The following is a 26,058-nucleotide window of genomic DNA, read 5'->3' as shown; positions in this document are numbered from 1 at the left end:
AATGCCTTTACATTCCCATATGGCTCTTGGGGAGCGGAATACTCATGCACATGGCTCTTCTGCCTTGCAGGAAGGCAGGCAGAGAGGAGAGGAAAACCTCATTGTAGGACCAGATGTTCGCTGAATACCATGATCCTAAAGAATACAAAAAAAAAAAAAAAATCTGTAAGATGAGTAATTTAAATGCTGTCACCAGTACCTGGTGCAAATATTTGAGTTCCTTTATCCATCCATGCTTTTATATGTGGTATGTTACTGTATTATGTTGTAAGTTAAGGAAATAGGTAGGGGTAGGAGCTGACCCAAAGGCACATCTGTGATAGAACTGGAAAGAAAACCCGTAATTGTTCACTCTTTTTTTTTTTTCTTTTTTTTTCCTCCCCCCTGTTCCCCACAGCATAAATCACTAGTTCAGTTTTCTATATAAATCAGGGAGTTAAAGCAGTTGTTAATGTGGGCATAGCCCATTATGCTGCTCTTCGGAACAGGTTAGTACAGTACATGCAGAAACAGCGTAGAACTACCAGAGTCCTTGGGGTTTTTTTTTGACATGTGTTGTAGAAAGGCGCAGCCAGAGCACCTGACTGTAATTCTTGTTTTATTGAGTTAGAGCATGATTAGTAAAATAACTTATTCCTGATGCTGTTTCACTTTCTGTACTCTCTCACTCTTTGTCTTTAGTGGTGTCTTACTAAGCTTTACAAATAATTTATTTAATGCGCTTCAGAGGCCATGGTGGTTTCAGGGACTTAGGGGAGACCTCAGTACCCCTCCAAGTAAGGAAATAAATTTTTAAGAACCAGGTCCAGTTTCATTCAGACTCCACTTCTATTTATATAACACAGTTTAAAATAACCATTGTGGTATTAGATGCAAAGACTTACTTAATAAAGCCTAAATTTTATTGTAAGTCAGTCAAGTATTGCTTTTTAGCATGCACTTGAAAGCCAGTTTGTTCAAGGTATTTCAAGGTATTACGGTATTTCTTAATTCAAGGTATTTCAAGGTATTGCAGTACTTATTAATTTTACCTACCCTCTTTGTGCACCGCTTTCCTAAATATGCAAATGAGAACTTAGGAATTCTGTCTTATTCAATTGTAATGCACCTGTCATCACAATATCGAGACACCTGCCTTTTTACTTCACAGAAGTATTGTGCGAGTGCATTAATTAACGCTTGTAAAATGCTTGGAGATCCTAGGATGGAAGGTGCTAATGAGTTGTAAAATATTATAATGATGTTGCCGAATATTCAGTCTTTCTCTTTGTAAGGAAAGACTTGCATCTTCCCTTCATTGCTTTTTATGTTTCTAGATGTGTATTTTGCAATAGAAGGTAAGTCTAAACAGGAAAAAAAGGATTAAACAAGGTAGAATGATTGCTAATGCCGCTAGTTTTCTTGTGAGGAAGCGAGTTGGTTTTATGTACTTCTTTGCTTGTTGAATTTTCTTTTTGTCTCTCTGATGAACCCATACTTCAATGGCTTGTTGAGAATTCTCTGAACGTTCAGAAATGTCAGGGGAGAAGATTTTCTTCTTCAGATTGCCAAGGCCTTCATTTGCATCCCCTAAATCAATTCTCACACATGATCAAAGCAGTTCTGGAAATTTTCGAGTGTGGGGAAAACCAGTCCCCTAATTCTTTCTCCTCTAATATATACAGTCAGGTTCCAAAGCGTTAAAAGAAAAATTTAAAAAATCTTCACCCACCGAATCTAAAAGCAAATGAATTTTCTTCTCTTTATGTTCAGAAGATTGCTACTCTGTATTTAGGGACAGCAAGGTTAGAAAAGCTGTAACAGGTCACCCAGGTATGTTTTCTCTTCGGGCTGGTGGGGCATTGCTGTAGTGTTTTGCTGTGGCGTTTTCTTTTGAATGACCCAAAAGACGCCACTTCTGCCTGTTGCCTTACAAGAGTGTTCTGTCATTTCGTACATCTCACTGTGAAGAATTAACTTTTTATATTCAGCTTGAAATATCTAAGCGTCATCATTGTTCATTCTTCCTGCTTGGCTTAGAGTGATAAAACCATATCGGAACCAAAAAATACTATTAATTCAAATTCCCAAAGTACTTTAGGTTTCTCCTGTTGCTTTCTCCAGTGGGAATGGGAGGAACTAGAGTGGAGCTGCAATACAGATTCTCAGAAACTGGTCTGCTGTTGCCTTCATCTAATATTTTGCTTGGCTGTGCATGCAACTCTCTCATGAGCTTAATTACGTTACTGCATAGTCTCTATGGCAATTGGTCCCCTTTCAGAAGTGGTTTCAGGCAGCCGTGATAAACCGAATGCTCAGTAGAGGAGACAAAGCTAGGTTCTGAGTTCTAACTTCCCATTAAAAGCAATCTTCACCTGGAAATAAACTACTATGCAGACATTAATTGTACTGAGATGAAAATAAGCCCACACTCAGTTCTAGCCTCTTTATTTAAAGACTGACCATTTTCTCAACCCAATTCTAGACTATTTGAAGTTTGGACCCTTTCCCCAGACCTCCCCTTTGAACAAGGGTCCAAGTCTAATATCGAGAACTAGTGGTGCATATTTGGCATGTATTCAAAATCACTTATGATCCTGAGCTCTAACAGTCAGATCCAGATCTGCTATTGACTTAACTGAGCATGTCTCGCTTCTCTCTGTATTTATGGTATGCACTGGCTTCTTTTAAGTAGCGAGCAAAAGTACTCATTTTTACCCTATCACCTTATCTTTTAGTTTCTGGCTGCTCAGCTTCATTCCGACAAGTGCAATACATGTGTCCTCCTGGGTCCTTGCAAGCTGGGCATTGGTCACACTGCATTTCAAGGACATCAGTGTGATAGTTTTTCAGCTGCAACAGAAAACATGTTCTGCCAGGAGCCATTGGTTCCAGTTTTGCTGCTTACTAATAAAATAAAAATCAATGGTTTTTTTGGAGCTTGAGAAGCATGTCAGAGGGTAGGAGTGAGATAGGTGGTAAAAATGAGGGTGCTGAAGTTAGTTCTCCAAGTTTCTCTGAAATAATGGCATGTGGCATTTCAGAGAAAGTGAGAATCTCTGTCAGCTTGTGAAATGCAGTTACCTCTGGCAAACAGCACAGTTATTGTTTAACAGCAAATTGGGCTGGTGCACAGCAGGTCTCACACTGGCCAATTTAAAGCAAATTTAGTTCTGTGAACAAAATTTGAGAGGATGTTGTATTTGCCATGCTTCTAGGGTAAGTGCCAATGGAACATCAGTGGTGATATGAATCAGAATTTCATTTTGCCGTCTCCACCACCAGCAGAGTACCCCTGTGTCTGTATCCTCAACCACTGTACTGCCAGTTCAAACCACTTAGTCACCTAACTAAACAAAATCATCTAACTGATCTCAAAATACGGACTAAAGAATTATTGGCTTTACTGAATCAGTGCCTTAGTCACCACTGAGTCGGAGGAGTTTTGCTTAGAGAGTGAAATGCAATCAGTGCATTCCATCCTTGGAAGTTTCCCAGTTTCATCATGACTGATTCAGCTGATTAATTAATCTGGTGCTGGTAGTGTCATTGTGTGATAAATAAGGTTTACCTGGACATAGCATTTCTTCTCTTAAAAATGTCTCTCCTTCCTAATTCTGCAGAATCAGAATCATTTAAACGAGTCCTGAGGGTCTTACTGTGGTTGATGGCAGTGCGCTTTCCTCCGCTACAATGCATGATGTAGCCCAAGTGGACTGCAGAGCAAATTCTGTTCTTTAAACTGTCTTTTGTGCCACACCTAATGAACCGAGGTTGTTCTCCAGTTTAAAGGTAATAATAATTTATTTTACAGAAAACGTTTTAGAGTGTGTGGGTATCTTTGCATGCCAGCTGCCCACTGATTTACAAGCCCTCCTCAGATCCTTCTATATTGTCATTCAAGTTCTGTACGTTGTTACTAATCAAAGTCCAGTATTTGAGCAAATAGATTTGTGTTATATCACGTATTCCTCAATGGGCAATCATCTTTTAACTGATGGCATCTTGCCTTGCAAACCTTTAATAACAGGGTGGTTCCTACTCATGCGTTAAGTTAGTAAGAGGAGTTGGAGAGTCATAGTGAGCCGGACAGTCCTTCTACTCTCCATACAAAAGAAAAATACATAATGTAGCATACTGTCAGCTGAAGCTGCGTTGGCAGAATGTAAAGACTCAGCTATCTGGCAACAGATGGGCTACAGGCTTCTTCTGACATGATCTGCCATCCAGCATATGTTAGACAGGCTGAGAAATCAAGGGGTTTTAGACTTGAGGCTTTAGCTTTATTTAAAAAAAGAAAGATGTCTTAGCTGTTGACAGAGCAGGTGGCCTCCAGCACACAGTCAATGAATTAAGTGTGGACTAACTTGGTTGCCTGGTTGAGGGGTGGCTCCACAGCACAGGACAGTGACTTGGGGCGGTGTTCGTTGTGTCAGACTGCAGTGTATTTCTCTTCGCACTCCTTTTCCGCTCTGCACACGCTCGTATTAGCCAAATGCAGCAAGTAAAGGTGGTTGCTTTTGAGGATGGAAGAAGCCGTTTTGAAGCTTGCCTTTGAATATACAAATGCACGGGCTCGCTGCGGGCCACATTCTGGCAATTTCCCGAGCCCTTGGTGACTACCCATGGGCAGTGAGTAGGGTGGTCCCTCACCTTTGATTCTCTGGTCCCCCATCTCCACCCAGGGGAGGCTGGTGCCCTGTAGGCAAGGGGACAGGACGGGGCTTGCCTGGGAGGGAGGGGGAGGCTTTCCCAGAACAGATCAATCTTGGTATTTAAATTGCATAGTGTTTTTAAAATAAAGAAATACCGCGTCTCTGGGATCTTGAACATTCTGGACTTTATTTTTATTTCACCGTGGGAGTGAAATGGCTAATAGGTACAAAGCATGAGTAGTCATGTCTAATTATAAAATAAGTTGGTTGCATTTTAGTTGTCAAAACTCTGATCGTGATTATTTTTTTTTCTTCTGTTGAAGTGTTTTCTAATTGAAATTTTTGACCAAAGAGCAAATAACTTTTCTGTCACAGGTTTCATGCAACTTAATTGTTCCTAGGAAATGTCTTGATTTAGATAATACTTGTGCATCCTCCTTCTGTGCCAGGCTTGCTGTCTTTGGCATCACTGTTGAGTTAGGTTAAAAAACAGCTTTTTGCCTTTTCCCTGAGATGTGTGAGTGTTAAGGTGAAAGCATTTAAAGTGCTTTACGTGGCTTTTAACTCTTTTTAAAATGTTGGGGGTTTAATCAGCCTTTGCTTAAATCACCTGCGTGAGGCCCTGGTGGGGCATCAGCTCAGCCCCAATTACCAACTGACCGCAGCTGCAGCAACGCAGGTGGGCACAGAAAACCGAAAGAAAACAAAAAATACCCCCAAAAAAACCTCAAAACAAAACAAACCCCAAACCAAAAATCCCCACCATGCCCCGGCACAACCCATCCCACCGCTTGGGTCGGAGGTGGAGATGCCGCTGGTGCCGTGCCGCAGTGCCCCGCGTCTCTGTCGCCGACATGCTGCAGTTCTGTCGCCGACGGGCTGCAGAGAGGTGGTGATCCCCCCCCCGCCCCGCCGCGCAGATGGGCTCTCCCGCACCCCCCTTCACCTCCCCCCCGCACCCGTGGTTCGCTCCCTCCCTCGCTCCCCGGCGCGGGGGGACGGGCCGCGCTCGCCGCCGCCATTTTAGGTACCGCCGGCGGGGGAGGGCGGAGAGGGGAGGAGGGGAGAAAAGGCTGAGCGGAGTCGGGGAAGCGCAGCGCTTCTCCTCCCTCCTCCTCCTCCTCTTCCTCCTCCTCCTCGGGGCCGAGCCGAGCCCTCCGTCCGGCGCAGAGCGGAGCCCGGACCAGCGGGGGCGCCACAGCCGCCCCGCCAGCCGGGGCTGCGCGCTGCCCCGCACCGGTCCGCGCTGCCATGCCGTCGCGCCGTCCGGGCATGCCGAGCTCACTGCCGGCCCCCGCCTCCTGCCTGCTCCTCGCCGCGCTGCTCTGCGGAGGAGCAGCAGCCGCTCGAGGTAAACAGAGCCTGGGCGGGTGGGGGAGGCTACCCGGCACTGGAGGGGAAGGGGAGAGCGGCAGGTCGATGGCCGCCCCCCCGCATCTTCGGCTCCCGGGCGCCCTGTGGGGTTGTGCCTCAGGCGGGGGGAGCTGCTGGGCGGGGGGGATGGTGTCCTTGGCTGCCTTCGTCCTTCGGAGGGGGGAGGGAGGGCGGAGGAGGACATCTCGTCGGGAGGGGAGGAGGGCGCTGGCCGTCCTTCCCTGGGGCTGGCTGAGGTGACCCCGCGGCGGCCGCTGCACCTGCGTCGCCGCGGGGAGGAAAGGGGGGGCGGCGGCGGCTGGCCCTCCCCGCTCACCTGCGCCGGGCTGCCGTGTCCCCCGTCCCCGAGACCCTGCTACCCCCAAGGTCGGTCCCCTCAGCTCTGCGGCCCGGCGCCGGGTGTCGGCGGCCCGCCCGTTGCATAACCGCTCCCTTCCTCAGGCGCCGGCCCGGGCTGCGGCCGCCGTGCCCGAGGCGGGCTGAGGGTCCTCACTTGTTGCGGGGGAAGGTTCCGCTGGGCGAAACGCGGCGAGACCCGCCGCCTGCCCGGCCCGGCTCGGAACGGGCTGCCCGAGGCCAGCGCCGCTCTCCTCAGGGCTCGGGAAGGGCCGCCGCGTCGGGGGTGTGGGATCGCGGGGGAGCCCCGATGACCAGCGGATCGGGGAGGGGAAATAAAGTACCTCGGAGGGGCCCTGGGCAGCCTGGCCTTCGGGCCGAGGTGAAGAATACTCGTTTGGTCGTTTGCGAGAATGGACAGCTTCGCTAAACCCTAAGCGGTACGGCGTTTATAAACGTTGGCCTTGTGGCTATTGATTGATCTTGTGGAGTAAAAGCATACGCATTGCAGGTCTCCTCCTGAGCAGATTTCAGTAAGAGGCTTGCGAAGGCTTCATTACCTGAAGGTTACCCCTTGAATTGAGGATGCCATTTCTGCAAAATTTAGCTGATCGTATGATGAGATTTGAGATCGAGCATTTAATTTGAATGTAGATTAGAAGCATGGCTTTTAAAATGGCTTGCAAATGCATTGAAGGAAAGTTCTTGATCTTAAACAAAACCAACTCATTAAGGACACATCTTGCTGCAATTTCCCTACATAGGATCAAGAAGCTGCTGCTCTAATGTCATCTGCCAGCTGTTTAGATAGTGGCCATAATTTACCTGTGTAAGATCTTTTAGGTATAACCTATTCACTAGTATTCTTGGAACCATTAAATGTAATGCTTACTGCACCGGTAGAAAAGCACAGTTTCATTGAATTGCTAGGCTTTTCCACCATTTGAAATTATGAATAAAATGTAAGATCAGAAAACATTTGCAAAGAAAGCTAATATGTTCTTGGAAGCAAATGGCAAATTTAGATGGCGTTACACAGGACAGCTCTGTTAGTCGGCTCTTCTGCAGTTTGTTCAAGGCTGTACTTGTTCTCAGTCTAATCTGCAGAGCTGCTGGACTGCAGGTCCTGATCTGTTAAACTTCATCACACGTAACTGAGTTACAGGATGGGCTCTGGTTTGGTTTAGTGGCTGCAGTTGCCTGAGTCCTCACGACATTTTGGCTGCTCTAGGTAGGCCTGTTAATAGATGTATGCATTTAAGGACAAATAAATCTGGAGAACACCTGGAAAGCTGCTAGGGCAACTCAGTTTCATTTTCCCATTAGGAGAAGCATTTGTTTGGAAGCATTTATGGTAAACTTTCACTTTTATGCTGTATTGTCAGTTCCATTTTTTTCAAGTACAGCTTCATTTTTTTTTTAATCTGTGACTTTAAGTTACTGAGGTCACTAAGATTTATTGTAAGTGGTGAAAAGCGAATTGTGCTTGGTTCAATAATGTGCAGAAAAGGACTGGAAAGGCTACACCAGAGTGGTGAGTTCCACTCTCCAGTCCTGCATGTTCCCGTGGTTGGAATGGAAGTGAATTCTGCTTTTTTTTCTGATGATGGAAAGAAGTAGAAATAGCTTTTGGGGGCTGTGATCTCACACAAAGGTAGGTGTGAGCTAGCTGACCTGCCATCTTCCCTGTGGTTATTTTAAGGGGTGCAAAGTGTGGTTTCAGGTTCTAGAGAGGCATATTCTTGTCTAAACTCTTAATTTAAATGAATTTATCTTGTAATAGGTCAAGTTCACCAATATCTCTAAGCTTGTTGGACTAATGTTGCAGTGGAAAAGTGGTAGTTAGCAGTCCTTTCAAATAGAGCTTATCAAAGTGAAGCAATTGGATATTTATCAAGAGAGCTGAATGGGGAGTGGGATGGAGTGACTTTTCAGACAAGAAGGCAGCGCATCTAATGGCTGCTTCTTCCATAGTTACTGACTGGGCAGAACAATATACCTCTGTTGCCTTGGGCCCCTTCCAACTTATTGTTATATAGGAAGGGTATTGATCAAAATAATATAATTTTGAGGAAGCTTTGCTGATCTGTGATTATTTCAGGAAGTTATGTGGTGCTGTGAATGTCTTCTATCCAAACCACAAACCACTTTCTCACTACCACGGTCTTAGTGCAGATGTTTCTTTGACACGGGAGCAACCTCTATAATATAGGGCTGCTGGTTAGGTTCCTATCGCCTTTTTAGAGGCAAGGAAATTTAAGACTACCCCAAAGCATTATGAAGAGACAATTTGGCTATTTGTGGAGGCTGTTTGGTTTTTTTTCCTCTTTAAGGATTTATGAAAGAAGAGACTACTGAGAAGAGATAGAATTAACCGGTGCTAGACCTTTTTATGATGTGTAACGCTTGGGAAAACATAATATATAGCCGCCAGTTCATGCAAACAATTTTAATCTCTTTTTCTGTATATATTACATAAAATAATACACTGCTCTGGAAATTGAAATGGAGGAGAGATAGTCTGGGCAAGCATGGTTTACTTTGTGTGCTTGGAATACTATTGTGCCAGTTGCCTTCTCCCATATTATTAGACTGCAGGTTGTGCTGTCTGTGCCAAGTTATCAGGAAAATTTATCAACTGAAACTTTTTTAGACTTGCAAATGTATCTTTGGTTGGAGGTCTTAATGCTTCTGCAGACTTGAAATTGCCAGTTTCAGATTATTGCATAGAGGGTTTTTTATGTAGAAGGACATAAGTTAGGCTCACGGACTTCTATTTCTCATGGAAGTTAGAAGGCTTGAAGTTAAACCCAGATCAGGCCACAGGATAGATAGCATAACATCTCATCTCAAACAGATTAAATTAGAATTGTGATATTCTGGATAAAGCAGCATTTGCTGCCATGAAAATCTAAATATCTGATAGCTTAGTGGCTTACAGCTATGAAATTGTTCTGCAGAGGAAAAAAAAACCTTCTGTAGTCATTGACTTTTTCTGGAAAAGCACTTTTACCATTTTTCTGAGCCTTATCTCTCATTCTATTTAGTTGTATTCAGAGAAGTCTCTCTGAAATCTTGTTTATAATATTAAGGGACATACATCTTGTAGCATTATCATTATTGTCAAAGACAGAAGTGATACCTCAAAACATGGGAGAGTTCAGTAAGTGGGAAACCTTGGTCTTAAATAAAAATTGTTTTGCACTCTAAATTTATTTGATTCATACTGATTGACTCACATTGGTTTCAGTAGGGACTGAACCTCCTTAGGAGCCTTTAGAAGGGATTACTAGAAGCCTCAGTGCCTTTGAAGAACTGTCTGTCTGTCCTTTGTTTATAGTATGAGGTCTCATCTCGCTTGCTTTGTATTCAGATTGAGAACAAGTTGCTGCTACTGCTCCCAGTTGGTTTCCCTGTTTTTTAAATGGCGTCAACAAGCAGAGCCAGAAGTGCCAGCTATACTGAGATAATGGTTGGTGTATTTGTAAATAAGATTCCCTTTCAAGGAGTGAGGTTTATAAATATGACAACAGTTAGAAAGTAAGCGATTTCCACTCTTGCGCTATAATTAGCAACGTTTAAGTGAATATTTATTAAATGGATGTTTACAGTTAGAGGGTTATGTTTTCTATTTCAGGGTTCTGGTTAGTTTAAAACATTTTAAATTTCACTTCAAAAATTAAGGATTTGTTGCCTTAATCCTTTTTAGGCTGTTTTGTGGTGGGATATTTTTGTTTTGCTGTTTTCCCTCCCAGGCTTTTATCCAAATTGAAACTTGGTCAGTATATCCTCTAAAGTATAAAAGTAAAGTCTTTGGCACTCTAAACTTCTGCTGCAATTGTAGTTAGTAAAAATTGCAACTAGTTTCTAATCAGTCATTTGCACGTACCTTAGTTTCAGGCTTATAGCAAATCTTTCATGTATCTTTGTACAAATAAAATCAGATTTAGGCAACTGGTTCAGCGTAGAACAGGAAGCTCTCTCTAAGTGGTGATAAACCACAGATTTTTCCTTAGGTAAAATATAATTTAATAAAAAGTGTTGAATTCCTACAGCCAGTAGTTTGAATATGATATTTGGAGAATTAATGTTAATTGTACAGGCTCAAACTACAGGCACCTGAAAATTTATGAACAGTCCTCCCAATGTGTGAAAGTTGAGCTTCCACAGCACAAATGACAAGTGCTCCTTAACTGTGTCAGAGAATCCAAGATATATCTGAAATTATGGATGCATTTCAGCCATCTGATTTTCCTTCACCTAGGAACTGTAGAGGTGAATGTTAGTGGACGCCCATGCCCTTCCTTACTTAATCCCTCTCCTGGTGCAGATTAATCTCCCTATATTTTGGTAGTGCCTACAGTTTTCATGTCCCAGTAATGGAAATTGCAGTTTGACGTGGAAACCAAAAGTTCTATGCTATTGGAAAAACTCAGCATTTGAGCAGAACTTTTGTTCAGTTTTATCCCATTGTTTGTATCTGGTTATAAGACAACAATTTTTGATAAAATTCTAGGTATGAGAAGACCCAATTAAAGAAACAAACAAATCTTTTCTTTACCATTGATATATTTCAAGTTGTTTATGTACAAAGTTAATCCTCACCCTTCTCTAAAAGAAAACAGGGGCACAGCTCTGAATTGCGGGCTGGTGAGTCTAGGGCAGGACCGGAACACACATTATAATCGGGCCACGCTGCACCCTTTTTATTAAACTTTGCTTTCAGGGTGGAGAAGGCATATTTTATTGTGTAGATCTTTACTTCTTGGCTGAGCTGTATTTTTCTGTGGTTATGTGCTGCACAAACTTGTTCTAATGATATTGCTTGAAATTTTGTCAGAACAGTACTAAATTATGAATATTCGGGATAAGACGTGCTTTAGAGTTTTTATTGTCTCACTGAAAGGCATGCTTGTATTCTCTTACATCAAGAGGAAGACAATTAAACAAAAGCTGTACAGTCATCAAAATTTTTGTCAGACCTTCAGGACAGGAATAAAGGACTGTTTACTCAGTTTGTTGTAGTTCCTTTGAATTGACAGAGAATATAATTCTCTTTTTATGCAACCTCTGGATTTTTCATGAAGTCTCAAAGGTGGATTTTAGAAATGAATATTTTATATTTATCTGCTGTCACTAGTACTTATTATTGAGTTCATTCAGTGTGCTTTACTGTTTAATTCTTAAGAATTTGTTTCAACATAAATCATCTTGATCTAGTTCTAAAGAAACGTAGCATGGCTAAACAATGCTATATATTAGAAGTAGTTACCCAGAAGAAAAAAATATTTTCAGCTACAGGCCTTTTTGGTTGAGGTATGTCTAAGTCTTCAGTTATGTAGGTGCCAGATCCCATTTAAGTCAAATGAACTTCTAACCACTTGCAAGAAGATAACTGAAGTCCTCAGAAAGGACTTTGATAAGTACGTTTAATATGTTCACCTTCAAATATTAGAATTGAATTAATTCTGATTGTCCTAAGATTATAGCTTTTAACTGAAGTATCTGTGCTAGCCCTAAACCCCATTGCCCTGCCTAAGTACTCATTTACGTTCGTTAATTCTTTTAAACAGCAGGAAAATGTTGCTGCTAGTTGATCTGATGGATTGCATTCTGCAGCATCAGCTGTTGCTCTTGGTGAAGCATCCTTTCTGTAAAGGTACATTCTGTTTCTGTAGAGTAGTCAGTATTGGTAAAAGCTGGTCTGTTCAATTTCGTGAGAAACTGAGCACACTTACCTACAGTGAATGGTATTTTAAAAACTGGTGTTCAAGGCACACATCCCATCAGGCACCAATTCCCTTTTCTCCTCTAGCTTAGCGGCAATTATCTTTAGATAAACCAAGTTAGACAGGTGGCTTGTGCTCACCTTGCTGATGCACGTTCAGTCATTGCTTGGCAGCAGTGAAGGGTCTAGCATGAGCTTTACAATTCAATTTGCTACCTGGAAAAAGAGATATGCTTAGCTGTCTTTTAAATTCTTTTGGCCGCTAAAAGCTAAGTAGAAGTCAGCATGCTGTGTCGTGCCAGGGTGGCTTCCCCCACTTGACTAGATTAAATGCTAGTTGGGATTTACAACAGATTCCAGTTGAGGCGCTTACAAATAGTGTGAATATTGTATTTCAAGGAAACTAGTGTAGTTTATCCCAGTTAAATGGCAAGGGATTAACAGCTCAGGGCACTTTGTTAGCGTCAAGCTTGGAGTAGGCTGACTGTTTTGGTTTGAAATTAACAGCCTGGCTTTGAACAGCTTTCTATGTAGATTTCAGGAGTTTTGTGACAATTAAAGAGGAAAAAATGTGAAAGGGTAGTTTTCAGTCCAACATTTAATAGTATTTAAGCCAGCTGAGATCAGAATAATACTTGGTTCAACGCCACAGTTGGTTCAGGGGAAGCAGTAATGTATCGCTTGTAAACTATGCCTCATATTTCAAATGTTAGCTTGAGAATTCCTTACAGCATCTGGTTATGTTGGAGTCAGTAGATCACAAATATGGATAACGGGCCTTTCCTGGATATTCAGCAGTAAGTTTGGTGTTTTAAAATCCGGTGATGTTTAGCCTTCATAAAAACAAAGGGATTTAAGCTTTATGTTTTAAAATCTGGTGATGTTTTAGCCTTCCTAAACACAAAGGGGCTTAAGCTTTATGATTTTATTGTCTAGAGCACAATAAAAGGACATGACTTTGCTTTTAACTGGGCCTGTTGTTTGAAGGTTCACTAGACTCTGCAGATGCTTAGCGCACTCATAATTCTGTTCATATGTGGTTACTGTACTTTAAGCTTTATAGATCTCCCTGCCCTACAGTAGTGGGATTTACTGAAGGTTGCTAAATTAGGAGGTTTCTCAATGTGTAAAAAAAATAATAATAATTGTAATCTACCTTCAGAGGGATTAGAATGGAGATGGAGTTTTTTCTGGCAGAGATCTGTTCTAGTATTTTGTTCTAGGTCCTTGCAAAGACTAAGGTGAACAGATTAAAGGACTCTGATATGTCCAGTTGAGGTGTAACTGAATTAGTGAAACACTTTTCTTTAGACAGGATTTGAATTGAGAGACATGTTTCAAATGGAGACTCGCACTTCAGCAGTCCTTGGTGCCTTCTGTCCGAGGAAGGAATGATGCGTTTTTTCCCTTCGAGCATGACGAAGTTTGTTTTAAAACGCCAAGTTCCTTGGAGGGTGCTGCAGCAGTGTACTTCGCTGGGTAAATAGAACAATGTGGCTGACATTTAGCTGGCTATTTGGTATGCTGAATATTGAAAGCATGCCCATGTGAATGTATTGAGGCAATAAAGATAGTGTTGCCATATTGAGTAAAACCACATGTCAGTAATTAAACACTGTTTGCATTAAAATAGTTTGTTGTGAGTTCTTTTTTGTTGCGTTATTATGCATGAAGATATTATATCCTGTCTATCAGGTCTTTGCTACTAACAAGTAAAAGATTGCAGATGAAAGCATATTGGGAGAGTATTATGGTTTCCTGTATGAGTTCTCTACCTCTAGGCTTAATTGTTTTTTTGTGTCCTTTTATCACTGTTTTTTTTAATTCTCCTGGGTAAGCATATGACAGACATCATGAGTCCATTTTAGTTTGTTGTACAGGCAGGATTCAAAAGCCTAGGTTAGCCTTCCATCTCTGCCTCCCTTGGCAATCTGCTTATATAGCCCTTTAGAAAGGTGAAATGGAGGACTCAGCTGTTGAATAGTGTTCTAGCTGTAGTATATACTTTGTTGTGATTGCACAGGCATTTATTTCAGGAGTTGTATGTACTCATGAACTCACAACCCTAACCCTTCTCATGAAGACCAAAATCTGGGTGATGTCACCTATTGAATGCTGTTTGGTATGTTTGTTACAACCTCTACCAAAGGATTTCTTATATTTGAATATACATCATTTGCCGATGATGATTTGGTTTTGTATGGTAAGGAGCAGTTTTCGTGCCCTCTACATGAATGTTTTCCATAGGTTTAAGCAGCTAGGTATGTACAACCTTCTAGAATTAGATCTGTGGAAATAGTATTAATTTAAGAAGCAAGAGTATGTGCTAGCGTAAGAGGTTTTTTGAAGTAGCAGACACAATTTACCCAAAACAACTTGGGTGAAACTGATGCATGTAGAACCTCGGGATGAAGAGAGCTAGACCAAGAGAAGCAATATATATTCAACTATCAAGAAGAATTAGTTGTTATCCCACAGGTACTGGTTTTGTGGACTTGCTGCGTTCATCTTTGGAGAGCGTAACATAAACATAAATATTTAATAATCAAGGCTTGCTCACATTGGTTTGTCGTGTAGCAGATGATAACCCAGTAGGTAATATATGATTTTGTCTTGCATCTTCCGTGCTGTACTAGAAAAACCTATTTTTGCAAGCTGACAAGGAAAGATACTGCATTTCTTTGCAGCAGAGGAAGATGACCAGTCATCTCAAACATACTCAAGTGATTGGTTTGCAGATTCTTCTCTGCAGAATTGAAGGATGCTTTTATGGGGGACCTTCATATAAAAAGTAGTCCATATTTCCTCATATTTCAAGGCATTCTATTAGATGACAGAACAGGCCTGGGATTTTGGTCCATTCTTCCAGTAGTGTTTGAAACCTGCATTAGGCATGTGTTGGATTAAAGACTACAAAGTACAAGTCCTCCAAACCCAGCAGGGCCTGGGGTGCTTCCGTTGCATCTCTGCAGCTGAGGTGTGGGACTGCAAAGCTGGTGTCTTCCCCTTTTCGATTTTTTCGTTTGCCTCTCCTCCCTCTCCCTTTCTTGCATTTTGCGTAGTTCCCTAGATTCAGCAGAACTCCTGGAGTCATCCTTTGCCTGGGATGCCCTATAAATGATCGGTAAAACTGATACCAGCAGTTCTAGGTATAGATCTTATACTGGGACTGAAATAGCTGTCATCCCCTGTCTGTTTCTTCAGCAAATGTCCTTAGGCCTCGTACAGAAATTAGTTAAGTTTGATCTCTTTTCCACCAGTTCTCTTAATGATAATAAAAGACCCCATAGAAGACAAAGTGCTGAAACTAGAAAAAACTTTCACATTCTGAAGAATAGTCCACCAACTGGGTCCCATTTTTCAAGTTGGAGAGAAGTAGAATGTGAACAAACCCTTGTGTTCCATGTCGGCCAGTCTTTTCGTCTGGTGCTGAATATAGGATTTTCTGATGTCATGCCTGGCACTGATGGCAGCGGTTCCCCATCACTGTTAGGTTTTTGAATTGCACTTCGGGGGCATTTTAAATCCCAGCATAGTTAGAGACTAATTCAGATTCTCCGAGTAACTTTTGGAAAGACTACAGGGACACTGAACTCTTCTGAACATTCTTAACCAGAATTTTGTGCCAAATTTTTTAATTTAGTAAAACACTGATTGAGATTTAGAAAAATGAAAGAGGAAAATACCGAAGTCAGTATTATAAAGCGTTTTTTAAAGAAGTTGTGGTTTCAAACGTTTTGACTTTGTACTTCGTTTTCCTTTCAGTTAACAAGCATAAGCCATGGATTGAAACAACCTATCATGGTATAGTTACAGAAAATGACAACACGGTGCTCTTGGATCCCCCTTTAATAGCCCTGGACAAAGATGCGCCTCTGCGTTTTGCAGGTAAAGAATTCATCTGCATTTCTTTTTTAACAAGTGGAAATGCTTTCTTGATGACAAATGCTGTGTGTTACTAGTGTGTTATCCCTAACAGTCGCATAACGTTTCAAAGCTTTTAGACCCTAGGAAATGTTTGTACATGAACCAGAGTTTTGTTTCATATTTACAGCCATAAATATACAGCTGTATCCGGATATCCAGACCAGAGAGTACTCTATATTGCAGATACTCCGTGCTTCTTTCAATTTCATGTGTCTGTGTTATTTTTTTCTGTTTTGTTGGGGTTTATTTGTTGTTTTTTTTTCTTTTTTTGCATTGTGTCTAACCTTTTCCTCAGTCCTCTGGCCTCCACATTTCACAGCATTCAGTCTGGGAGTTCTGAAGCAATTATTTCCTTATTGTTCTGAAGAGAGTTTTTTGTTTTCTTAGTGTTTTTCATTTGTGTCTTAATGGGTTGAAAACAGTAATTCTAGAATTAAAACTGCATTTCTTCTGTGTAGTATTTGAACTGAGAATTCCTGTAGACATCTAGACTTTCTGTGATAAGCTGGCTTAGTGGTTTGGGGCATTCTAAAAAATGGAAGGCCTCTTCTACCTGAAGAAAAGGCGCTTTCTCCTCTAACAAGGAATATAGAGAATGATACACAAGCCATTTGCAAAATGTAGGCTAACTCTTGACTTTCAACGTAGGACTAACAGATGACAGTTTTCTTACAAACTTCCACAGTAGTTTTGGTTTTTTGTTTTTTGGTTTGTTTTTTTTCTGGAAACTACTGTTTAAGAGTAGTGTATTCACTAATTGGAGGTAGTGCTATGGAAAGTACATTTTTGGTTTGACAAAGTATTAGAAAACTGTGTTTGAAGAATACCATCAGGCATTTGCAGGTATTTAAATTAGTTGTAGCAGAAACACAAGCTTAAATTAGATACTTGCAGAAGCTTACTTGGTTAAGTAAAATTTTAGATTTAAGAATCCTATTAAAATACCTAGAAGATGTGACATTAGCCATTGAACATAGAACATCGCTTAGCCTGGCTTCAAGGAGGAAGTGACAGAAAAAGAGAGTGATTAAATTAACAGCCATTTGAAACATTCAGCATGCTAACTGCATTGTGTGCTACAGTATTGTGGCAATTGAGTCACAATTTCTTAAAGTGGTACTTAAAGTAACAGTTTTGTTGCATTATCATAAGGCTGTAATTATCTTCAAGGCTGCCTTACAAATTCAGGAAGTTGAGAGATAATGGTAAATCTCTGAAATTCAAACTTCCTCATGTATTGGGTACACATGGCAGAGGCTCTTGAGTTATCTTAACTGGAAATAAAACTGCTGTCTATGAACAAAAAAACCTCATTTCCAAATGAAGAAGGTTGTGTTGGGAGACACAAAATCTATTAAGTTAGAAGAAGTATAGGAAGTCTGACTTGCATTCTTGACGATTAGGAGAATATGAATCATCTCTCGCAGTTCTTCAGCGCTTTAAATGTAGGCACTGGTAGTTTGGCAGCATTGAACAGATTTTGGAAATGGCGTTTTTACACCTCTTGGTGAATAGTAAAGTTTTCTTGAGTGCTGAATGTCAGGAAGCTTTAGGAACGTACTGGCAGAATATCTTCAAATATATTGTCAAATTTGCAGAGGACAATCCAATGTCAAAGCATCTGTTCAAATGAGACGGCTTTCCCGTTGTGTTGATCTAAATTGTATAAACCTGTTTTCATTTAATGAACATTTTTACCAACTGGAAGTTGGTTTTATTAAATGTTTGTATAAACATAGTATATTTTGGCTTTCAAAAACTAACAATTGTTAAGCATCAGGAGATCAGTGGATTTAAAATAGTTAAATTCTGAGTATAGCACACTAACGTTGTCAGGAAATTTTCTTCGCTGTGACTCTGTTAGATTTGAATTGTGTAAATTTTGAATGACTGTGCTATGGGAATCTGTAAAAGTGTTCATCTACCATTAAATGGAACAATACTTGAATCTGTCTTTGAGGAGACCAAGTGTGGGAGTGGTGTTGAATCAGCGTTATCGATTCTGGTGCGTGGTGCTGTAGTCATGTCCTAGGACGGAGAATAGCATTATTATTGTCCAGCAGCATCTCTGTGGGTGTTTAAGTGTGAGAAGCCCATCAGATCAGTGACATGTTTTCACAGCAAAACAAAGCGTTTTCAGGATTAAATGGCTGTTTCAGCCCTAACTGGTGTATTCTTACTTATAAATCAAATTTATTTGTGCTTCAAAAGGTTGGATATTTTAATTAACTGTGCCCCCTAGCTGAGCTGTGAAACTTCTGAACTGTCTGCAGGTTTGAAATACTTTAAATAGAGCTTTTTTGCTTTATTTCAATTTTGTGCATGTCGAAACATCTTGAAACCACTTCATTTAAATGCTTTGTAGTAGATGAACTGTGGGGCAAGTAAAAGTAGTATTTTATTGCTTTGCTCATTGTGGGTAGGATCCTAAAATTCAGATGTGCAAAAATAAGTAGCGCTATATTGGCTTTTATTTCTAGGGTAATTTGTATGATTTTACATCTGAAATGACACGCTTTTGAAAACAGTTTGAATACAGTCATGCCAGGTTGCCTCATTGTACTGCCTGATGTGGAGAGACCCCCTGTCTTTTGTACCATGAGTGTTACAGATCCGCCTGAGAAGGCAGTGACCATTCTCCTTCCTTAGTGAAAGTTTTCTACATTACAAATCAAGTCATGTTGGAATTTGTTACAAAACGGTTTTGCTGAAAAAATAAAATAAAGAACAGCTACGTTTTCTATTGCACAGTACAGTAATTTGTGTCTAAAATCAGTTTAACGCTATAGCTCTCAGTATGGATTTGCCCTTTACTATACAAAAAGAAACAGTTTTTATTGCATTTGAAACAAACAATATTGTACCTGGATGCCTTCACGTGGCTAAACGTGTTTTGTTACGAGAGTGTAACGCAGGGTCTTGCTAGCAAGGTGTTTGAAATGTTTCCCTTGTGGAAGGAAACGTTTCCTTCTGTTTTTTGATGTGTCTGTAATAGGGTTTTAATCCCTCTTCCCCCCCCATGGAGAAAACCACTTTTCTACCACAATACTTTATTTTCCCTTTGCTGCTCTAGGATGCAAGAAGTGTTTTTGTGGGGGTTAGGAATTTTTTGACTTAGAGCGTGAATATGCATAGAGCTTGGAAAATGGATCTTGCAGAATCTCTATTCATCCTTTTAAAAAACCACCCCAAAAATCTAGCAAGGCTTTCTGTCAGCCTCTCCCCAGGGGTGTGGGTGGTTCCCACTTTCCGTGGGCAAGTGCTGCTGCCGCGATTCCAGGCGGCACCTCCAGCCCGGCTGTGCTCCGGACAGGGAGCTATGCTGACACCCTGTTGGTAACACTGCGCTCGGCTGTGTGATGGCTGTAAAGGAATCATATGTAGAGAAGATGAATGGCACTGTTTAATCAAACAGAGAAAGATTTTGATCTTGGCACATCCAGTGAGTGTACAACAAATACGTTGCACAGCCGGTTGTCAAACCAAAGGGGAAATTTCGTTGCAATGGTATTCTAGCCACTTTTGCATGCATGCATGAAATGACATTTTGTTTTGTACCTACCACGCGTACAAATACAAATTGAAATGGAGGTAGGGCTAATTGTGAAATTTAAAATCAGTTTGCTTTATTAAGTTTTGTATGGTACTAAAAAATACTTGTTTAAGAGGTGTTCTACAGGTATTGAAATGGGAGGCTTTCCTGAAAGCTTTGTGTGATCCTTATGTAGACTGCTGCTTGGTTAGAGCTGGGAGAGTACACTTCCACTCCCACGGAATGGAAATGTAGAGGGATAGCTGACTTGAGAGTTTGAAGAGTGTCTAGTCAAATACTGCATGTCCACTTTAAATATCTTATGAAACTTTTTTATAACTATATGATATAATTAAGTATTTTACATCATTACATCCTAAAAGTACAGAAAGATAAAACAGTAAAACCCAACAAAATGTGAAAATTCTAACAAATCCTTATTGTCATTTGATTGTGCTACACTGGAAACGAGAAATACCAAATGCCTTTTAGGATACAGGATTACTGTATGTTTTCTGGCTAAGTAAGTTCCACAAACCTGTGTTAGCTGTAAAATGAAATGTTCTTTCAACTGTAATTACAGCTGGGTGAAACACTGTAAAGGGCTATCCTAGTTACAGTTTATTTAACTGAACAATTTCGAATATATCAAATATAAACTAATTTACGGATTGATCACCATTCTATTCTAAGATTAGGAGAGGTAGAAATTTATTTCAGTAATGTATCTCAACTTCAGAATGAGATGAGAAAAAGCATTAAGCACATGTGACAGCATGGAACCTTAGGGAGCGTGGTATGGGACTAAGTTTACTTAAAGGCAATAAAAAAAATTCACTGCCAAGAATTCTATAGTTCCAGAAGAGCGTTACCTATACTATATAAATATATGCATTTTATAACTGAGATGAAGATTAATGTCAGCGTGTATGAGAATTTTAATCTGTAAATTGTCTACTTGTCTTGAAACAGCTCTGTAAGAGTCTAATATATTTTTGAGAAAGGAGAGGGAGCTCAATTTTTGAAATATTTTGTAATTTAGAGAATTATTCCTTTTTGCTTCTTTTCATTGCAGAGACACTTTGAAGAAGGGAGCTTAAAAAGCGTGCTAGGTTGGGGGCTCTGTTTGCTTATTTAGAGCACTTACATCATAAGTAACACCATAGTTCTTACGCATTTTAAGTTTTTTCGGTCACAAGAACCTTGTCTGTGTAGTAATAAAAGGGCTTTTTGTTAACCTTACTAGTGTGTGAAGTGGAAAATACGATTGTATCAGGTCAGTTATTGTGCTGAGAAACATCTGCCAGGAATTGAGCTATAGTACACCTTGAACAGAAGCTTTACACCTTAAAAAGCATCTGGAGACACAGAGATATTTGCCAGAGAGCTTATTTATGTCTCATGCTCAGGAGCCAAAAATATAAAGCCTGAACTTCCTGGCAGCCAAATGGGGGTTGCTGCCAGAGTTAAAGGTCACTTCCGATGATAAAGAACCGACTGGGTTTTAAACAGCCTCCCCTTATCCAAATAGGTAGTTGCTGCATTAGTACACTTCTCCCTCTTCTCTCCATTATCAGGCTTTCTGCTTTAATGCTCCCTTCCATATATTTTTTTTCCCTGTAATCTTAATATTTCATACCCAGTGCTTGACTCTCAAGGTTAGAGTTACTGGAAAGGATCAGGGAAGTTGGTGTGAGGAGTAAGAGATGTGGAGTATTTAAAAACTTGCAGTTGGAATGTCGCTTCTGGCTAATCAGTGGTGTCAGCCATGAATTTAAGCAATGCAAACTTTTCTTGAATGATCCTATTGCCAAAATGCATTAAGATCTGTGATTATATTTATATCTTGTGTAAGAATAGACTGAAATAAATTATGTGGGTGCCACAAGAGGCAGCATAGTTGATTCGTTAAAATAAAGAGCTGGTTATAAATCTAGGGATTATCTGAAGTGAGTTTCAGGGAGAACCTAATGAGAGTTATTTCAGAAACTGTCTCCTTTTAAAATGAAGGACTATAAATCATGATACGTTTTAAGGTATTTTCCCTTAATTATATTTCGGCTTCAACATTAAATTGTAAATTAGCCTTTTTTTTTTCTCTCTGTAACTACAGTGCCTCATCTCTTAAGGCCAGTCTAGTATGGAGACTTGAATAACTGTGTTACTGCAAGTTGTTTGAAATGTGTGAGAATTAACAGGAGATCTGCCAGAAGTGATTTTAAGGTTACAGGTCTGCTTTGTTGTACTGGAATTCAGGTCAAAGATGATGGTAATGAGAGAAAAAAATTGATATGCTGGATGATATGTAAAAGGTGGTAGTTTGGGGACTTAACAGACTGTGATTTCCAGGGGAAGTGAAGAAGAGGGTTAATTGTCTTTTCATTAAAACAGTGAAACCATTCTAGGTGCCTGTCACAAGTCTTTGTGATAATACCGTTGTAAAACTCCATTATATCTGAGATGTCCTCATAAGCGTGGAACATCCAGGACACTGCGGAAGCCTGTACTTTTCTGGAGTGGCTGGGGGGACAAGGCAGGCTGCGCTAGGGCATCCTCGGTACTGGTAGATGAGTATATTTGAGTAGCCAAACCTCTTCTGTCCAGCATTACAGTATTTCGGCAGTAGAATAAAATGATAGAAACTATTAGTTGCTTGTTTAACCTGGAAAAGCAATATGCTGCTAGGAAAATACATGGCTCCCCCCGTTACATTAAAGATTTTATGTTCATCAGGATCACAATTTAATGTATGTATTTTTTAATCATGAATTATGGCAATACTGTCAAGTTGAGTTTGATGTACAATTTAAATCTTGCAAATGCTAGGTGTTATACAACCTATACCAATAAAAATTTATGTGGAAACAAGGGGAGAATTAAGTTTTTTAACTGTAGAAACACGGTGGTTTTGGTATAATAGATAAAAGCTTGTTTAAATTGTTTAATGTCTCCTTTAAATAGAATAGTATAAGTAAATTCTGATAAATTCTACTTTATGGATAGTTCTTCATCAACATGTAACTTTGAAAATATCTTTTGTTTAGCAGTTGGTATTATTAAAAAAAAAAAGAAAAAAGAAGCCTTTTGATAAGCTTACTAAATGCTTCAAAATTCTACAAACGACAACCTGGAATTAAAAGATTAAATCATATTTAACGTAACTAAAACTAAAATGGTAACAGTTACACCAGATCACCACTGGAATTTTAAACTACAATTTTTCCAAAGCTTTTCTGTGTAATGTGTGCATCTTTTGCGTTTTCCTTATTTGCTCCCTTTCAACCTTTCCTGTTACTGACTTGGGTTTATCTTTTCTCCCTTTAGAGAGTTTTGAGGTGACAGTCACCAAAGAAGGTGATAAAGGGTTCTTTCTATCCCTTTTATGAATATTAACCTACTAACTTTGGTTATGAAATGGGGAATCAGCACTTAAACAGAAGATCCTGTCATGCTCTTTTGTCCCATTTATTCTCCCAGTTTTTTTCTATTTTAAAATATATTGATAAAAACCGTTGTGTAACCAAACCCTTGGTTAGAAATATCTGTAAATCAGACATCCATTTGAACCATTTGGGATTATTGTACATTGTATGGACACTGAAGAAGTTGTTTTGGGGGAAATTAGCGTTTTCTGGTATTTTCACTGATAGCTTACTTCTTTGGGACATCTTAAGTTTTTTCGTATGCTTTGTAAATTAATATTTAACTGCCGAAGCATTGTAACACCTTCCCTGCAGTACACTTCTGTCAGTACGTACTTCAGTATTTTAAAATCTGATTTTAAAAAAAGGTATTTGATTACCTCTAGACAAGTTTACAGTAGGAGTGCATTCTTGGTACTATGATACCACTGCAGCTATAATAGCAAAATAGTGGTTTATGTTGGCATGAGAAAATCACCTTCAAAATGTAGTAAGTTATGCAGTTAAAAAGCAGCGTAGGTGATGAAACTGTTTATTGAATGGCTTTTGTTAGCACAGCTGGGTGTGCTTGGCTCACGCCGCATAGTGTGCTGGCGGATTGACCTGTCTGTGCCAGCAAGAGGTCTGGTAGTCTAATTTTAGGCTTAGATGGGTTTTAAAATGACGTACTAGGGACTTCTCTTGCAAGTTTGTTCGGATGAAGAGTTGGCATAGAAAGGAAAGCCTTCTTTGACTAACATATTTTGTCTGTGTTAGTAGATAGCTGTTGAAATGGATGCCTGAGAAGTTGGTATTTCTACCTTTCTCATTCAGTAGTTTTATTTTGATTCCCTAATTTTAGCCAGGTACATTGCACAGGAAGACTTTGTTCTTTGATCTGTTGACAGAATTTCTGTAATTATGGTGCTGAACCTGTACTTGAAGCTTTTTCATCCCTTGACTTGTAACTGTGCATTTTAACCTTTTGCTCTGGTCAAAATAAACAAGCTGCCCAGCTATTCCCAGTAGCTTGGCATAGAAGACGTTACCAGTGGCCTTGGCTGTATGCTCTTATAAGATCTACTTTTACCCTAGAGCTACCTCAAGTACTCCTGTGAAATGCCTGTCTACATTTCTCTTTTTCTCTTTTGTATTCCTGCATGAATGGATGCAAAGTAAACAAGTTGCTTGGAAGGCCGAAGTATGCTTCTTTTTACTAAAGTTCCCAGAAATCACCCATTTTAAAGCACAATGCTCTTGCTTTGTCCACAGACCCTCACAAACCCTTGGCTGCAAAATATTTGGTCATTTATTTTAAAAATGTGTAAGAATTTTGACCACTTCTAACCTCTCTTACTTTGAATCTGTAGGTGAGATCTGTGGATTTAAAATTCACGGGCAAAATGTTCCCTTTGAAGCAGTGGTAGTGGATAAATCCACTGGTGAGGGAATAATACGCTCCAAAGAAAAGCTTGACTGTGAACTCCAGAAGGACTACACTTTCACCATACAGGCCTATGACTGTGGAAAGGGACCAGATGGAGCGAATGCAAAAAAATCCCACAAGTAAGTAAATCTGTGGTGGGCTGAGGGGAAGTTGGCTTTCAAGTGGTCTCCTGCTCGTGGTGATTTATGGTTTGTGTATATGTAAATGTAAACCAAGTGTTAATGCTGGAAGACTGTCATATAATGGTAATATAAATAGCAGCAAAATGGAAATGAACTGTTTCAACATCTCTTTAGTTGTATTCTAGATGATACTGATTTATCCCTTGAGGTCTCTGAATTTACATGAGAAAATAGTGCGGGGATAGAAGCAGGAAAACTGTTGATATAGTTAAAATCTGGTTTGAATTGATAGAAAGAGTTCGCCTGGGATACCAAGCCTGGACATTGTTTGAGAATTCAGTTTCTAAAATCAGAAAACTGGTTCAAGAAGCCAATCCATATTAAACTTGACAAAATGGCAAAGAATACATGTTGCTGTCATTTCCAGCCAGCGTTGCCAAAAAAAAGCAAGATCAATAGCATAAGGTTAATCTCTGCCTAGATTAAAGAATGGGAACAAAGCAATCTTTAGCTAATCTTTATCTAAGGAAAAAACCACAATGTAAAATGCTCTCTAGAAAATCCGCTTGAGAATAACTGTTTAACACCCTGGTGTAAACATCTGCAGAGCATGTGGAAGATTACTGTTTGTGTGGAGCAAGGAAGGGCATAAATAAGTGAGGAATAGACTAGCAGCACTCATCCTGGTGACTGATAGGGTCTTGTTACTCTATAGCTGTATGTTTCAAATAGTCAGCAGAAAGTTATCTCCTTAAGGATTACACTTATGGAAAAGAGGTATGCCCCTAAACTCTATTTGATATTCAATGTGTCTTTTGAAGAAAGAGTTCAAAGAGAAAGATGGCCACAAGTGTTTTGTTGGGTTGGCTGGAATTATATTCTTTGTTCAGTTTGATAGCGTGCAGTTCCTTCTCCGCCCCGTAGAACTTATCTGTATTTTTCTACCTGTGTTGGTTAATTGATTTTGGTTATCCAAATTCATGGCTGTGTAATGAACCAGTACAGGTCTAGCAGCATGCTTGGCAGCTCTTCTTTCCCCACAGCAGAATGATGGGTTTCCAAGATCGGCACCTACAAGCCTCTGTTGAAATTTATGGGTTTTTTGTGGCTTTTAACCATCTTGGAGTTTAGCTCTTAAAGTTGGGAATATAAAGTGTCTTTGGTACAGAAAGCCATTTTTTGTGGCATTTATTTAGCACATAGGATAAAATAAAACCTTAAAGATTTTTTTAATTTTTTTTTTAGTATAAGCATTATAAAACTTTTGCTTTTATGGAAGGACTGTGGTGATTGAATTCTTCATTAGCTTACATTCCAGATACTTTTCGTTATTCACCTTTTTTCTTTGGTCATTGACAGAAACTGTATTATTTTCGTATTCTGTGTATACCAACAATCAGTGACAAATGTGAAAGGTCAGAATTCAAGATCCAATCTGTTCAGGATTATCTAGCTAGCTATATGATGTGCTAAAGTCTGTCTTCTGCTTCTGTGATTCTTCCATTTAAATTGTCTGATATCTCATTCCTGCATCCAATAAATAAGCCAGTTTTCACT

General features: G+C 40.0%; 1 protein-coding gene across 2 annotated transcripts in view; it reads left to right on the top strand.

The window, feature by feature from the left end:
- The first annotated feature begins 5,621 nt into the window (after positions 1–5,621).
- CLSTN1 (calsyntenin 1) overlaps positions 5,622–26,058 on the top strand; it is a 40,388-nt gene continuing 19,951 nt past the window's right edge. Inside the window, exons 1-4 of one of the 2 annotated variants that reach the window (XM_074609428.1) lie at positions 5,622–5,985; positions 15,838–15,960; positions 22,856–22,885; positions 24,303–24,498. In XM_074609428.1, the coding sequence (XP_074465529.1) occupies positions 5,886–5,985; positions 15,838–15,960; positions 22,856–22,885; positions 24,303–24,498 (449 nt within the window). In that variant the 5' untranslated portion in view covers positions 5,622–5,885. The remainder of the gene's footprint in view (positions 5,986–15,837; positions 15,961–22,855; positions 22,886–24,302; positions 24,499–26,058) is intronic. The other variant, XM_074609429.1, reaches the window with a different exon arrangement.

The sequence above is a fragment of the Larus michahellis genome, chromosome 16 (genome assembly GCF_964199755.1).
Source record: "Larus michahellis chromosome 16, bLarMic1.1, whole genome shotgun sequence".
NCBI classification, from domain to species: domain Eukaryota; kingdom Metazoa; phylum Chordata; class Aves; order Charadriiformes; family Laridae; genus Larus; species Larus michahellis.
The sequence above is the reverse complement of the archived record's forward strand: the minus strand, read 5'-3'. Positions and strand labels throughout refer to the sequence as shown.